The sequence below is a fragment of the Cololabis saira genome, chromosome 15 (genome assembly GCF_033807715.1).
Source record: "Cololabis saira isolate AMF1-May2022 chromosome 15, fColSai1.1, whole genome shotgun sequence".
Taxonomy (NCBI): domain Eukaryota; kingdom Metazoa; phylum Chordata; class Actinopteri; order Beloniformes; family Belonidae; genus Cololabis; species Cololabis saira.
Window position 1 is genome coordinate 12,840,007 of NC_084601.1, and position 15,351 is coordinate 12,855,357.

A 15,351-nucleotide genomic window follows, 5' to 3' on the forward strand; every position below is an offset into this window, starting at 1 on the left:
TGGCAGTTCACAAACAGATGTATTCAGCCATTCTGTCCCTTTGTTTCAGGCATGAAAGGGAGCCAAGTCACCCCACATTCTGTTGTATTCATGATCTAAAGCTGATTAATGTTTCCTGCTTCTGGCTTTCTGAGAAGTGTAAATGATGCAGGTGTTGTCATGCAAGGTACCTGTCCTCAAGAAAAAGATGCTCGAAAGACAGGCTTGTAATCAGAGTCTTCTACTTGTTTAATCTTATTTTTAAGATTTTGTGGCTCTTGTTGGCCTTGGTAGCTGGACAGAAGAATGAAGGCACAGAAAGGGAGAGGGAAGAAACAGGCCAGGATGTTCAGTCCACACATCACCCAGCCTGGAAAATGTTTATTTTATTTATCTGTATGTATTTTTTTGGAAAGGGGAGCACTAAATTCATAGTCTAAGATGCTTAGACTATGGAGAAATCCAAACTGTACAGTACCAACCATCAAAACATTGGAGACTGTAAACTAACAAAGGCCTTAAACTAAAAAGGCTAAAAGTAAAGACACTAGAGGTCTTTCGTCATTCACTGTCGATTAAGTTCATGGATCCAGTTGATTGTTGTTGTAAGAAAGAAAATCAGAACTGGCCAAAAATCTGTATGGGAAATGCAATCAGTGCATCTCTACTCGGGGGTCTACTCGGGTCCCTCCGCGGCCGGCCTAGCAGTCCTAGCACACCAACTACAAGAGGGCCTATCTATCCCTGAGTCAGGGATAAAAGGGTCACTGAACTTGAACATAGAAACAAAATAAAAGCAGCCCAAGAAAAACACATTTGAGGACACATTTCAGGAGAATCGCCCGTCATCCACGCCGCATCAACGTACTCTCGGCCAGCTTGTCTAGGCTCTGGCAGCGTTGCAGCAAATTACCCAGAAAGGCTTCATGAATACAACTGCAGTACTGTCTGGATCTGCAGAGTCTTGCAGGATTCATGCATATTAATGTGGAAATCCTATAGGAACATTTTTTAACCTTTGAGGCACTGAAGATGTTGGGATTTTATGCAAACATGAAGCAGACGTACTTCACTACAGAGCAGCAAACGCAAACAGAGGCACAGATTAAAAACACACACGACTCCCCTAAAAACATGCAGATTTGTTAAAAACACGAGCACAAAGGAATGTACAGTAACAAGCATGCAAGTGAACAATCAAAAACACCAACACAAAAGCGTCACCAAGGAAGGGCTGCTGCCATGTAAACGGTGAATAAATACACACTTTCTTTTCTTTTAATTTATGTACACCCACACTCTTTCTATGGGTCTCAAGGCAGCTCAAGCAGCAGAAGCCCACTCCCCACCGCATTACTCACAGCCATATGCTACTGCAGGGCCTTTTTCTACGGAGGAAAGAGGAGGAGGAGGAGGAAAGGGGGGCCCGTGGTGGAGGACAAGAGGAGAAGAGGCACAGCGCGAGTTTCACAGTCACAACAAAGGGAGGAGGAGTGAGTGGGGGAATGAATGAGAGTGAAAGCAAAAAAAAAGGACAAGGAGGAGGAGAAAACACTCAGGTGGGAGAGGAGGGAGATGACACACTACAGAGTTGAAGAAAAGCAGAGGAAGGGGGAGACTTTAGAGGAGTAAAGTTGCAAAGGTGCCGTTAACGGAGGACAATGAGACACGTCACTAATCCGAGCATGTTGGCACCACCAGAAGCGCGACCACTCCATAGTTCAAAGTGTCCTTCAGTAGCAGGATATCTATTCAGGAGGGCAGCCGTGGATCCAGTTTCCACAATGACTCACAGCTTGTTGTCATTAGCCCATCAGTGACTCACACGCAGAAAAGAAAGGCTGTTTTACAAACTGTATGTGCAATCACATGCCCCCCCCCCCCACATTGTCATTGTTCAGGCCAATTATGTTACCAGTATGTCATTCAGCATTTGTTCGACAAGGAATATGCTGACACACAGCAGCTCCGTGTGAGCAGCTCTCTAAAGCCATTACTTCTGCGTGGAAATGCTGTTTCATTAAAAAGAAAATAAATAAATAAATGCTCCGCATGAATTACAGCAAGTGCAATATGTAAATCTGTTACATTTGTAGCTGACGCTGTTTTTTTTTGTAATTAAAATGTTTGGAAAAATGCAAAAGCCATATCATACCCTGATCACACCCAGCAGTCTTCCTACATTATTTACAAAACATGAGATTACTGTGCTACACGGCTTCGGGTAAAACATGCCTTGTGTACACGGTGTTAAAATCTGCAAGATGAATGTCACCAGGGGACTAAACATTTGCATTTGATAGATCTTTGTCTCGCTGCGTTTGAAAGATAGCGAATGCATCCCCAGGAAATGCTGTGCGTGTGTTCAGGCGCCTACCTGGTCTATCTCCATGAGCTTGGGAAAGGCCCCCGGCCACTCAATGGCCACCTTGACGATGTCTGCCGGTGGCGGCATGGCTGTCGAGAGGGGGGGTGTTTGGTGTGAGTTTTAGCCGTCTCACACCTCGGTCACCACTGCTGGAGGCGGCTCATCCAAACCTACAGAGCAGGAGTGGAAAAAGAAAAAGAAAGAGTCAAAAGCTCGGCCTTGTTATCAAAGCTGAGAGTTATGTATCTTATAAACAATTGAATACATCAAATATTGATGAAGCGACACAGTATGCAAACTCAAACACTGTCATTAAACTTAAAGCTGCAGAAACTGTCGAAGAAGTAAAATAAAGCTACTTTCACTGAGATTAAACAGGGGCAGTGTCAAATTTTGGGCTCCCATGGCCCACTTGAGCTTTCTCTGGCTTTTTTTCAGTGGAAACAAAAATGATATATGCAGGGCTGTTTGTCTGGTTGCATCGCTGGGGCTTTCACTGCCATGGCGTCTCTCCCTTTCACCCAAACATCAATTAATTACTCTGATGAAGGCGTAAGGCCACGACGATGCTCTGCCCTTCTCAAACAAACAGACAGCTCACAAAAACTAATGTAAACTGTCTGCCGTTAGAGTAAATGCTTATGACAACAAAATTTACGTTGCATGTGACAAATCTACAAATATGGAGGAACTGGACTGAGGAATCCAATATCCATCAGGCTTTTCATTTAATTTATTCTTTATTTCACACTTTAATATAAACATAATCATTCCTAAATTCTTAATGAAAAGCGAAAAAAAGAAATATAATTTTATTTAATCTGCCCCTTTACCCCAAGGAATCTTTTCACACGTAGCAAAGGCTTAGGGTTCTTTAAAAAGTCTTAAAGTGGAATTAAAGCTTCTTTTTTTTTCAAAATATGGTAAGCCTTATTGTAAGTGAGGGTGGTTTTTATAAAACAAGAAAAAAGAATGTTTTATTTCAGAAAGAAAATAATTCATGCTCCGTGCCTTTAACGGGTCAAAACACAAATGCACAAATAGACCTCGACTCTGCATTTATATGCAAACATCTGAACCCATTCCTCTTTCAAGTTGTTACTGTACTCCTCAGCACTGCACTCATAAACCTCGCAATAAGCGCAGGATGGGGCATTACAGATAAAAAAAGAAAAATACAAACATCACAACAAACTGGCAAGAAAATTAGAGGCCCCAAGGAGGAGCGACGGCCAAACGACACACTGAAACCAGCCGAGTCAAACCACCTCTGCACGCTCGTAAGGGGTTTTATGAAACCCACCAGTGCAGGCCGTTATCGAGCGGAAAATGTAGGAGCCCAAACTAGCGAGGGAAAGCATCAATAATTTACCCTCTCAGGCCAACTTGAAAGCATCCTTACTCCTGGTGGAATAGTATGTTTATATATTTCATTTCAATCCATAATGCATCACATTTTGCTGCGACTCATACCTGGGAGAGCACGGTTTGCTAGAATAATGTGAAAGCTGGTGTGCACAACGTGAAATGTGTTTGACCGACACATACAGGGTTGTATAAGTGCATTTTATTTTAAGGTGTTACGTGTAATGAGTCTGGCCTGGCGTTGCAAGTGACTCACCCCATAATAATCCACATAGCCCTTATTCAAAAAGGGCCGTTGCCATGGCAGCTGATGCATGGATAGATTGAGCTGTGGATACATTTTGTTTCTAAACTGAGTGGCACACTCAAGTCAGATTTGGCAGAACTTCACAAAAATGAGCCACTTCAACCCTCCTGCTTTGAGTTTCAACGCGGAAACATGAATGAATATGCCAACCGAAGAGGAGACTGGTTTCATAGTGCGTGTTAAACACCTCATGGCACTCCGCTGTGCTTGTAGGCTGGCATTTTCACCCCCCCCCCCATTATCTTATGCAAAGGAAATATCACACAGATGTGTGACTTACAAAACACACGAGCAGCCGTTTCTTGTTCCTTTCAAGAAAATAAAAGTCTCACCAAGATGAGCCCCGCCGTATCCGCACAGACACACACGTGAATCAGTTGTTTGTCTTTGACAGACAGAAACACATTAGTCATTAATGCTCAGATCATCCGTCTCAATGCAGACGGTGAATGAAAAGCAGAAGTGCTGCCACTCTTGAGACAGCCTGCCAGGCTTTTAAGCTGCATACTTATAGCAGCACGGCTCCAGCCACTCACCACTGGTCTGCTGCGTTTTATTTCTTACATTGCTGTGGTCCACAGAGAAACGAATGGATCGGTGAGAATTTCTGTGCAGGAATTCTTGGTTTTGAGAGAATAAATCTGGATGAAAACCGTCTCAATGTTCCTCTTATTTATGATCTTACAGCGGAAATGGCTCAACAGATATTAGACAGAAGGTCGTAAAAAAAGTTTCTCTTCTCAGACTGAAGTATGATAGAGATTAGTACATCAGTTAGTGACATCATCCACAACAATACTGGAACAGTATGAACAGGCCAGAGCTTCAGGAGCTGCATCCCGACCACCTCAGTGTCTGCTCTTTGCATCTGCTTGAGTAGTCGTCCTTGTAGCGCACCAGTCCTGCTCAAGGTTTCTTCCCTCCTAAAGTGGAGTTTTCTTTGCCACTGTTTGGCTTAAGGTTTTTCTCCCACTAGAGGAGTTTTTACCTGCTAGTGTTTATGTTATGTTTATGTAATAATTGCTTGGGGGTCATGTTCTGGGTCTCTGGAAAGAGCCTAGAGACAACTTCTGTTGTAATAGACGCTATATAAATAAAACTGAATTGAAAAATGGAATCCACTCTGCTCGCTGCAGAAAGTGGTAAATGCTACGCTACGATAGTACAGTCAATGCTGCCTCTGCATCGGCCTCACAGACCCTTTGCTTGGTTTCAATGTCCCTTTGCTTTTAATCCCATCAAAAATATTTCAAGCTAGCTTCACAATGAAGTCATGTGCCATTCGTGTATATGCATGTGTGATTTATATCAAATATAGCCTAGTTCAATCGCTTGAAATACTTCTTGCATTTTTGAATTTAAGAACATAATTTGAGCTAACAGCTTCATTTAGATATGCATGCAAAGCATTCTGGGATAATTATGCAACGGGCTTTGTGAAAGAGTTATCTTTTTGTCAGTACTTATTTCACTAAGCAGTGATGGAGACAAAGAGTCGGCACATTTTCTTCACAACTTCTGAGACAACACAAGGAGCAAAATCAGCTTCCTCAAGAGGTGAAGCTGTTTTATTCCCTATGTGTCTCAAAGAAGAGAAAAACAGAAGTTACTCGTTATCGACTCGCTGTCAGGTGGCGATTCAAGACGTAGCTCCTGAAAAACCTACCAACCTGAGGGGAACCAATAACGTAATAATGTGTTCACACGAACACTGACTGAATCCAGATTCCCACGAGGCTCCTTTGATCATTTCATAAAACACTGTTTTCAGAGACAGTGTAACACCTTGGACTTGAGGCAAACATTGCCAGGAGACCTTGACTCTGTCGTCAGTCAAAGCAGCTGCACGTGGAAGCTCCCGCCGCCTTCCTACCTCACACCTACCTTACATGGTAACACAAAGCTTTTAACAACACTGCAACGACAACACAGACTTTTGCTCTCCGTTATCGAACATTTGTCACGCTGCACTCTGAAATCTGAAAAACACCCAACAGACAAACGCCCTTACTGCTGGCGGCGAAGACTGGAGTTGTTCCAGCCAGCTGGCGTCACTAAACACAATCTCCATAAAGACAGACGTGCACCGGCTGCAGGTTCCTTTGCCGGATCCGATCAACACTTTTCTTGAAACGTCCAACTTGGTGATGCAGGTTTTAGCCAAGTTTCTTCATAAATATTTGGAATTGGTTCCATATGAAGCAGGAAGATTCAAAGATAGAGGAAAGGAAGCAGCTCATAAGGCAGCTGTCACCTTCACAGTGAAGCATGTTGCAGAGTTTTATTTCACTATTAGTGCAGAAAGGATTCGTACAGCCATTCAGGTACAATAATAATAATAATAATAATAATAATACGTAAGAAGAACAACCAACAACAACTTAATCCAACACTTCAGTTTCAGCCTGCTGAACTCAATGTTTTAAAGCCAACAAAGATAAAAAGAGTAAACATAACGTTAGTGGAGCACAAAGCCTGCAGCCTCTGCTCTTGGGTTCTTATGCCCCTATTAATCGATCAGACAGGACAAAAGAAATGGAAAACGGGCTCAAAATAACCAAATTGTCCTTGAAAGGAGACATTTTATGAGCTTTCCAAAGTTGACACAATTTCCTGTGGTATTAATAAATAATCTGTGACATGCTTTGGTAAAAATACCACAGGGGATGCTGTGCAAGCACATCCTTCTCCCCCCGTTCTTAGTAGAGTTTGCTCACTTTGAAACTGATGTCACAGATTTGCACGACACTCTTCCAAGGCCCAGTACGAGTCAAGGTTAGTTGGAGATAAACATGGATCATTCTGGTCTGATCTGGATCTGTGACATCACAGGACCCTGCAAGTTTTACCAGCTTCCAAAAAACAATTGTATAAAAGAAGCTGAATCAATAAAAGCACTGACATAACACACGGTGGCTGGTATAGAATGACAATCTGTGTATGCACTGGCTGATTATCAACAAGAAAACTTTTTTTAAAAAGATGCCAAAAGAAAAGTAATGTAATAAAAAAGAAGATTTTTTTCTGGATATCCACTTCAGGCCTGTTCGGGGTTGATCCAGAGCCTGGAGTCTATTCCCACTATCATCCGTGAGGAGGCGGAGCACACGCTGCACAGGTCGCCACCTCATCACAGGGCAATTTGTTTGTTCATTAAGTCAAAATAAAAGCCTCGCGTCCTGACAGAGGATTTGGCTCCAGTAAAAACAGCTCATGTGTTTGTGTGAATTGTGTGTGTGTGCTCATCTCTGTGTGTATTCTCTACCAAGATATTCGGATGACTCAAAAACATACGGCCTTGAGGAATATTGATTGGACACACACACACAAACACACGCGCACACACACACACACACACACACGCACACACACACACACACACACACACACACACACACACACACACACACACACACACACACACACACACACACACACACACACACACACACACACACACACACACACACACACACACACACACACACACACACACACACACACACACACACACACACACACACACACACACACACACACACACACACACACACACACACACACACACACACACACACACACACACGGCTAGGGCTGTTCGATTTTGCCCAAAAATAAAATCTCGATTTTTTTCTCTCAAAATCCGATTACGATTATTTTGTGAATTGACAAAAGGCAAAGAAATTATTTCAAATATGCAGTTTTTTTATTGAACATTTGCCCCATTGGGCTTTAAGTGCAAAGTTTGCTCTTATTAAACCAAAAATGAATGATTAAAGTGCAAAACTCTGTAAAATAAGTTGAAAAAAAGTTTTAAAAAATATAATAAAATATAAAGTTTTATCTCTGAAAAAAAAAAAATCAGCAAATCAGCACTTGCAAACATACAGTAAGTTATATTTCCAATTAAATAAAACAAGACATTTTCTAATTAAACTAAACTGGGTCTTTGCATGCTAAATAATAATGCAACCCATGAAGGAGGTAGAGGTGTGTAATGTCAGTCATTACATTTGCTGTTCACATTTGCAAGTTTTTTGCAAGGAACACGAGCCGGTCTACCGCATCTGGCTTGAGGGATGCCCGGTGGCATGTTACAACGCCCCCTCCTACACTAAAGAGCCTCTCCCATGGGGCACTTGTCGCAGGTATTGAGAGGTATTTCCATCAATCAAGGTAAAAAAAAAAAAAAAGAAAAGTGAAAAATCGATTTTACGTTTTTCACATTTTAACATCGTTCTAATTACATAATCGCGATTACGATTTAAAATCGATTAATCGAACAGCCCTACACACGGCTAAACCAGCACTCGTCTGATCAACACGTCTTTCCTCCACTCGGCCACTTTTTGAAACTTTATACCCCCAAACACTTCCAAGCGACCCTTCTTCTCTTTTGCATTCATACGTCCGTCTCCATACATCACAAGGAAGTCTGAGCGTCTGTTCGTCAATTTCCATTTTGCGACTGAAATCTCATCCCGGCCACTTTACTGTAAAGGGAACCTTGTCGGGGAGCGAGTAGCTGCCACAGCTCATCAGGTCAGAGCAGCTGACAGGCTGGAACCTGGTCTAGTACATGAGAGTGAGAGTTTAGTTGTTGCCAGAGGGCTGATTGGGCCCCGCATCGCAAACCGCAACCTTGTTTTAGTTGCAAAAAAGGAGCGGGCCTCATTTGCTCCCTCCTAATTTCTCATTTATTTTGCCAACCACATTTGGCGTGTCAGCTTCCAGTAACCTCTCTTTTTGTTTCCCCAGACAGTTTTACTGCTATTCACAAATGAACCATAAAAAAGATGAGTAAGCCATCACCATCTATTTATATCTATACACATGCTATCAAGCTGTGCTTCCATTGAACAAAGTATTATAACCTATGATGGCAGGCTTCTGTCTATACTTAAATATGGGGGGGATTGGGGGGTGCACTAACATCTGACCACTGCCTGAAGTTCAACAAAGCCATCAAAACAAAAACAGGAGAGAAAATGGAGAGAAGTGCTTTGATTTGTTGGGCAGGGATAGGTTTCATCTCAATAATTCATGATGTGCAACGCGAGGGTCACAACATCTGTGACAGCAGGAGAGAGGGAGAGAAAAAGAGGAAACCCGGGGTCCAGATGAGAAAATCGAGGGGACATGAGTAAACACAAAGAGGATGTTTGTAAGAAGTGATTCAGATTAAAAGGGAGGTTGGAAAGGTGTGACATAACTCAAAATCCCCATGGCAAAAAGTGAAGACAGAAAAGAGAAAGAGTCTGGATAAAAAAAAGACACGTCAAGAAGTTATCGGGAGCGTAAATACAAAGAAACGATCCTCAACTGTTGATGTCCTTCATATTTTACAGCAGAATGACGGAGGGCTTCCCAGACTTGATGATGGAGAGTCTCGGGGGAGAGGGGAGGCGTGAGACCTGCCAACTCCACCCGTGACCTTTTAATACCCGCGTCAACCGTGCGAGGGAACATCAAGCTGCAGTTCTTGACAGTGTGGCCAAATGGCATCCAGTCCTCTTTTATTTTAGTCTAATTATAAGGAGGGGCTTGATTCTGGTCCAAGACATCACTCTTGATGTTTGACTTGGCTGCAGCTGAGAATGCAGTCATGCAAAACTCCTAATTTCAGACAAAACTGCCTCCGTAAAGTTCTCCAACCCATTTTGTGGCTCATCGTATGATTAGGTGTAGGAGTTCTATAAAAGATCATATTTGGGTATTTCATTTTAACCGACCTTAACCTTATTTTCAGTTATTTTACAAATCATCACCTGCAATTATGAAATAATCTTTAAGACAATATATACTTGAAGAAACTAATACACGTAAATGTTAAAAGAATATAAATAGCCGAAGGAAGAGATTCTGCTGTTGACAACAAAGACAGGTTAAGACGAGGTCTGAGTGAAGGTCAGAGCGAGTCTGAGTGTTTTATGAGGCGGCTCGTCCTCAGCGTTCACAGTAAAGCATCAACAACTGCTCGCGGGGACATCTGAATCTTTGCCGTTTATGTGGTAGGTGGATTTCAAAGGAACCACTTTTGCTCTTTATGCAATGCTCCGACAGAGAGCTGGCCAAGCTGCAGTTACCTGCGTCCGTGTGTGTGTGTGTGTGTGTGTGTGTGTGTGTGTGTGCGTGCCCGTCCCATCATTTTTCGGAGAAAACGGCAGCCAGCATTGTGCAGAGTACACAGAAGTGCTGACGCCTTCAAACAGCTTCACAAACTTCTACCCACAGGTGCCAAACACAAAAGTACGTTAGTGTGCCTATCAGAAACACACATCTCCATACAAACACACAGCCTGCAGTTCATGCACATTACAGCTCTAGCACCTCCTGCTAAAACCAACCCAGGCACCGCCTCACCCCACATGTCTAGATGAATATCATTCAGTGATTACATAAGTGTGGATTCTGGTGGGGTTTTTTCATTGACTAAAACATTCATTAGTTGTGTTTACATTTGTACCATTACTGCTGGCAGCAACGTACTTTTTGACCATTTACAAGGAAGGTTCTCAAGCTTTTCCTGTCACGCTCCTCTCAAGAGTAAACACTTGCTGGTAGGGGAGCTCATGGGAACGCAACCTATCCCTGAGAGGACAATGTTCCAGCAAGAGTACTGGATCTAGTTATGTCCGGTCCAAAGATGTATGCCTGACACCCGGCCCACAGGAAAAGCGGCTGGCGAGAAGACAGACAGCTGACAGAAATAGCTCAAAATAAAAGGAAGCAGACTGAAAGGAAAAAAAAAGGGGAAAGACTCGGGTCACGCTTGAGAAATATGACTTCAAGATCCGACCAAAAGAGGAAGCTCCGTGCTACACAAGACAAAAACAGCAACGTCCAAAGTCAAAGAATCAAAGCAAACATTTAAATGGCCGACAGACAGAGCAGCAGGACACTTTCATGAAGTCAGTCCCCTGAAGATTGGACTGACGACCGTTACAACATCCTGTTGATTCCTGCCAGAGCCATGTGCCTCTCAGCGGGCCTCCGTGTGTCACAAGCCCGCCCTGATTCTCATAACACCGCCGCTGCCAGGATATCCTGTCAAATGTCGGTACCAGAAACTCGTAACACCTCTCTGCAGCAATCAGCAGCTCACGCTGGGGCGCGAACCAGCCGATGTGACACAACGCTGTTTTCTGGACTCCTACTGAGGCCATGTGCAGCTGAATCTACTCTGTGTGTGTGTGTGTGTGTGTGTGTGTGTGTGTGTGTGTGTGTGTGTGTGTGTGTCACTTGCATAAATCTGCACGAATGAGAACGACAGGGCGCAAAGCTACAGGGGTATTGCTCAGGGGGGGTATAAGCAAAACTTAAACGGGGAGCTGTGAGCAAATGGAGCTTTTCAAGTGAGTCAGAAACAATCAGGAGTACTTGGATGAAGTTCTGCAAACCCAGATAATCAAAACACTGGAACATTTAAAGATGAGGGCACAGGAGGAAAAGAAGACCCTTGCCAGAAAAAATAAAGTACACAAGGCAAATTATACCCACATCTAATCCACAATGTGTATTTATGGGAATCTTCATCCTGCCAAGTAATTACTTTCCAATAAGCATCCTTTATATTGAGCCATTCCAAAATCCTAAACTACTCACACCGCATCTACATCCAGACCATAAAACCTCAACGCTCAGCTGTCTTAAAAGTCATCTGCTGCTCGACATTACAGTTTTTCTCTGGTTGAAATGTAGAAAAACCCACAGAGGTCCCACCTTGTATCGAGCTACAAGAATGCAAAGTACACACAAGGACATAAACCACTCCAGACTTGCAAACGCCCAACCACAGAGTTCGTGCCCACTGGTGACACACTGGAGAGGAAAGGAGGCAGGAGGGCCCACACCCGGAGGCCTACTGCATCCTGTGCAGCATGAAGAAATAACAAAGCCGCTGAAGATGTTGAAGACTCACCCGGAAAAGTCGACAATCGACCGGGGCTGCTCGCTTTCTTTCAAAAATCGTCCCGATTCTGCTGCGCGGGGACGGAGGACGTGGCTTTTACCTGTCAACTTCAGCCTGACAAAGTGCTATCGGCAAGAACTTCACTACAGTTTGACCAGCGCTTCGGCAGAAGAGTAACCAAGAGAGGGCTCGGAGAGACAGAAGGAGGAAGTAGGCGTTTGTCGAGAAAAGAGGAAATAACTTTGTCTGTGAAAAAGGCGGTAAAATTCAAGAATAAGGAGACTTGAAGCAAGAGATTGATGAATTATATGGTTCAAAGTCACAAGACTGAATGATATATAATTTGCAGGATAAAAAACTAATTTGATTAAGCTCATTTGACTACTTGACTACCAATACAGTCAAACATAGCTATATATATATATATATATATATATATATATATATATATATATATATATATATATATATATATATATATATATATATATAGGGCTGGGTATCGATTCAAATGTCAAGAATCGATTCGATTCCGATTCTTAATAATCAGAATCGATTATCATGATTTGATCCGATTCGATATTGATTTGGCTTAGTGTTATTTAAAATGTTTTTTGAGCTGTTGCCTGAATTGTATGACTGTAAAATAACTAGTGAAATAATAATTTCACAATAATTATTGTGAAATAACTAAGAAATAAATAACTCAAACAGGCCTTTCAAAATCCATTTAAAGTGCAAAAAAGAAAGAAATTGCAACAGTTCATGCAGTAAACAAATCATTTTAGCATATCTAATTTATTCTGTCACCACGCACACATATTGATGATGAAGCACCTGGCATTTTTCAGAAGTGTCATGACAAACTGTGTGTCCGACTACTGGGATTAATGTTCACCTGGCGAAAATGATGGAAAAAAAAAAAAAAAAAAAAAAAATATCGATCTTTAGACATAAGAATCGATTTTTAGGAATTAATATGAGAATCGATTTAAAATCGATTTTTTCAACACAGGCCTACATATATATATATATTTTTTTTTTCCTCGGTCCACCAGTAAGTTTACCTATACATACTGATAGACTAAAAAAGACAATATTGAGCACACAAACAGACTATGTTAGGCAACTTTGAGAAGAACATGCGTAGTCACCATACTCTGGACGCAACATCTCACTAATTAACAAGGATTTATGTTGGAAACCGCAGAGTAGAGATGGGGAATACAAACTCTGAGGCTGTCCTCCAGTTGTTTATTCATCTTTAATTGAACCCATACCGTCGTGCGTTGAATCAGTGCAACATTTTATTTTCCCCGCTTCTGCAGAACCGTTAGAAACACTGCCCGACTTGGCCTCCGTGTGCATCTTGTTGGCTACGAGCGCCTGTCTTGGCTGTTAGCTGTTTACGCAGCATTTACAAGAAGCGTAACTGTAGCAAACATAACAATGACGACTGTTAAAAACAGTAAATCTCTCCTATTGGAGGAGCAGAAACTGCTTAATTTACAAGCCGTGAAAATTTGATATTTGTGCAGCTGCAAAAATAACTGACTGAAATATGGAGAAGCCCATTGTGCTGGAGATGAATTACAACTCGTGCTGAGGAAAAACAAATAGCTGAGAGCATAAGGACAACATGATTATAAATAACTATCAATTAATAATTCATAAAGTTAAGAATGCTAAACGCGTAGTAACAACAGCCTGACCGGTAGTAAAAAGAAGTGTTGTTTTTGCTCTTGTTTGCACAATGGAGGAGCTGCTATTATCAGCCGCTGCGGCTACGACTCCAGCCCACATCATGAATCTCTGCATGCGTCGTCGGTATTTCAGGAATGTGAGCTAACAGTTACACTCATTCCTACATGGCTCTGGATCAAACTGTTAGCAGGAGGAAGATGTAAAAACATTATCTTCTAATCTATCTATTAATCGGTTGATTAGTGTTTCATAACCATTTTTTATCCCTTTATTCATAGATTGTCTTCTGGCGCTTTTTATAAAAGGTGAAATGAGGCGGCACGTTCCCACAGTCTGCTCGCGGCAGATATCGATGGGTAAAGATAACGTGGCTACATCTGAGCGAATCCTCTTTTATTCAAGATCACATCCAAGTTTATTCTACTTTTGCATTATTTTGTAAACTCTTGTGTAACTTGCAATCAAATCCATCTGCTGCAGTGTTTGTTTTACTGTCGAGGACAGAAGTTGGAGTCACGCGTTCCAACTGCACATCAGCTTACAAACACCTCACATCCACGTGGGCGCCAGACACGAGCTTGCCTCCCGATTTAACGCAGCAGGCTCTAAAAACAAAACAGGAACTAAAACGGCAGCTGTGATCAAATTATGATGCAACAGCAGACCATTCCCGGTTCCTCAATAACACATTCAATAACACGCACGTACCGAGTCTAAAACTCGCCAAGATCAACAGTAACGCTTGACTGGATTGCAGGTATTTCAAATTCCATGAGGAATGACCTTGTAAACGTCCCGGGAACTCCACATATAGACGGTATATTTTAATTTCTGAAGAAAAAAAAGCAAAAAAAAAGCTGTTAAAATGCAGCAAAAGAAGAGAAAAATATCACTCAAATGGCACCTTTCACATGAAGTTAAGGGCCACGTTCTGACGTGAAACCCCGAGAGCCAGGAGGTAACAGGCACGAGGGCTCACAGGCTGCAGCAGCCGCTTAATTGGACCAAAAAACTCCTTGGGTGTACGTTACTCCATGAAATGTCAAACACCGTGTTTTACTTGGGTTTCACTGCCCATGGGCTGCACACGTATCCTGCTGTTATTGTGTAATGAGGATGAGGATGTGGTCACGCAGGGTAATGTGCTGCTGACTCCTTACATGTCTGGCAGCGTTACTAACATAGTTCAGGTTCAATGAGGGGACGGTCGTATGTAAAGTGTAGTAAAGATAAAACCCTGTCTTGAACCGTGCCCTGGTTAGTAGCAAACCTGTTTATTGTTAGAAGATGCCTTTGTTTTGGTAGTCTCCCATTTCCAAAGGAAGGTCATTATTATATTATCTGCTCATAGCGACAGTCAGCGCTCCACTGAGTTCAGGTATCTTCACATTTTCCTTTTCAATTTGAAATGATGGAAAAAAAAACAGGAAAATACACTCTCATTTCAAGGAATGACTCATGAAAGTGCACGTACGGTCACTTGTATCAAGGATAATGGCACTCAAGTTAATGCAGTAAATGGGTGCAGGGATACATAAATGACATCAAGCAACGCGTTAATGACAAAACACGACCAAAGGCTCGTTTTTGATACGAACTGTCAATCAAAAGTGATCTTTTTATCTATATCATGACTGATAACGGAATTTATTTGGATTTTTGTGGGATTTCATTTAGTGTCTATTGCTGCAAACGTCCACCCTCCAGGTTACACAA

The 15,351-nt window shown here is 42.2% G+C and overlaps 1 protein-coding gene across 7 annotated transcripts in view; it reads right to left on the bottom strand.

Moving 5' to 3' along the window:
- The window catches only part of elmo1 (engulfment and cell motility 1 (ced-12 homolog, C. elegans)), an 87,115-nt gene that overhangs the window by 56,026 nt on the left and 15,738 nt on the right, over positions 1–15,351 (bottom strand). For all 7 annotated transcript variants that reach the window (XM_061742619.1, XM_061742617.1, XM_061742616.1 and 4 more), the window contains one exon: positions 2,357–2,517. In XM_061742619.1, coding sequence (XP_061598603.1) covers positions 2,357–2,434 — 78 coding nt within the window. In that variant the 5' untranslated portion in view covers positions 2,435–2,517. The remainder of the gene's footprint in view (positions 1–2,356; positions 2,518–15,351) is intronic.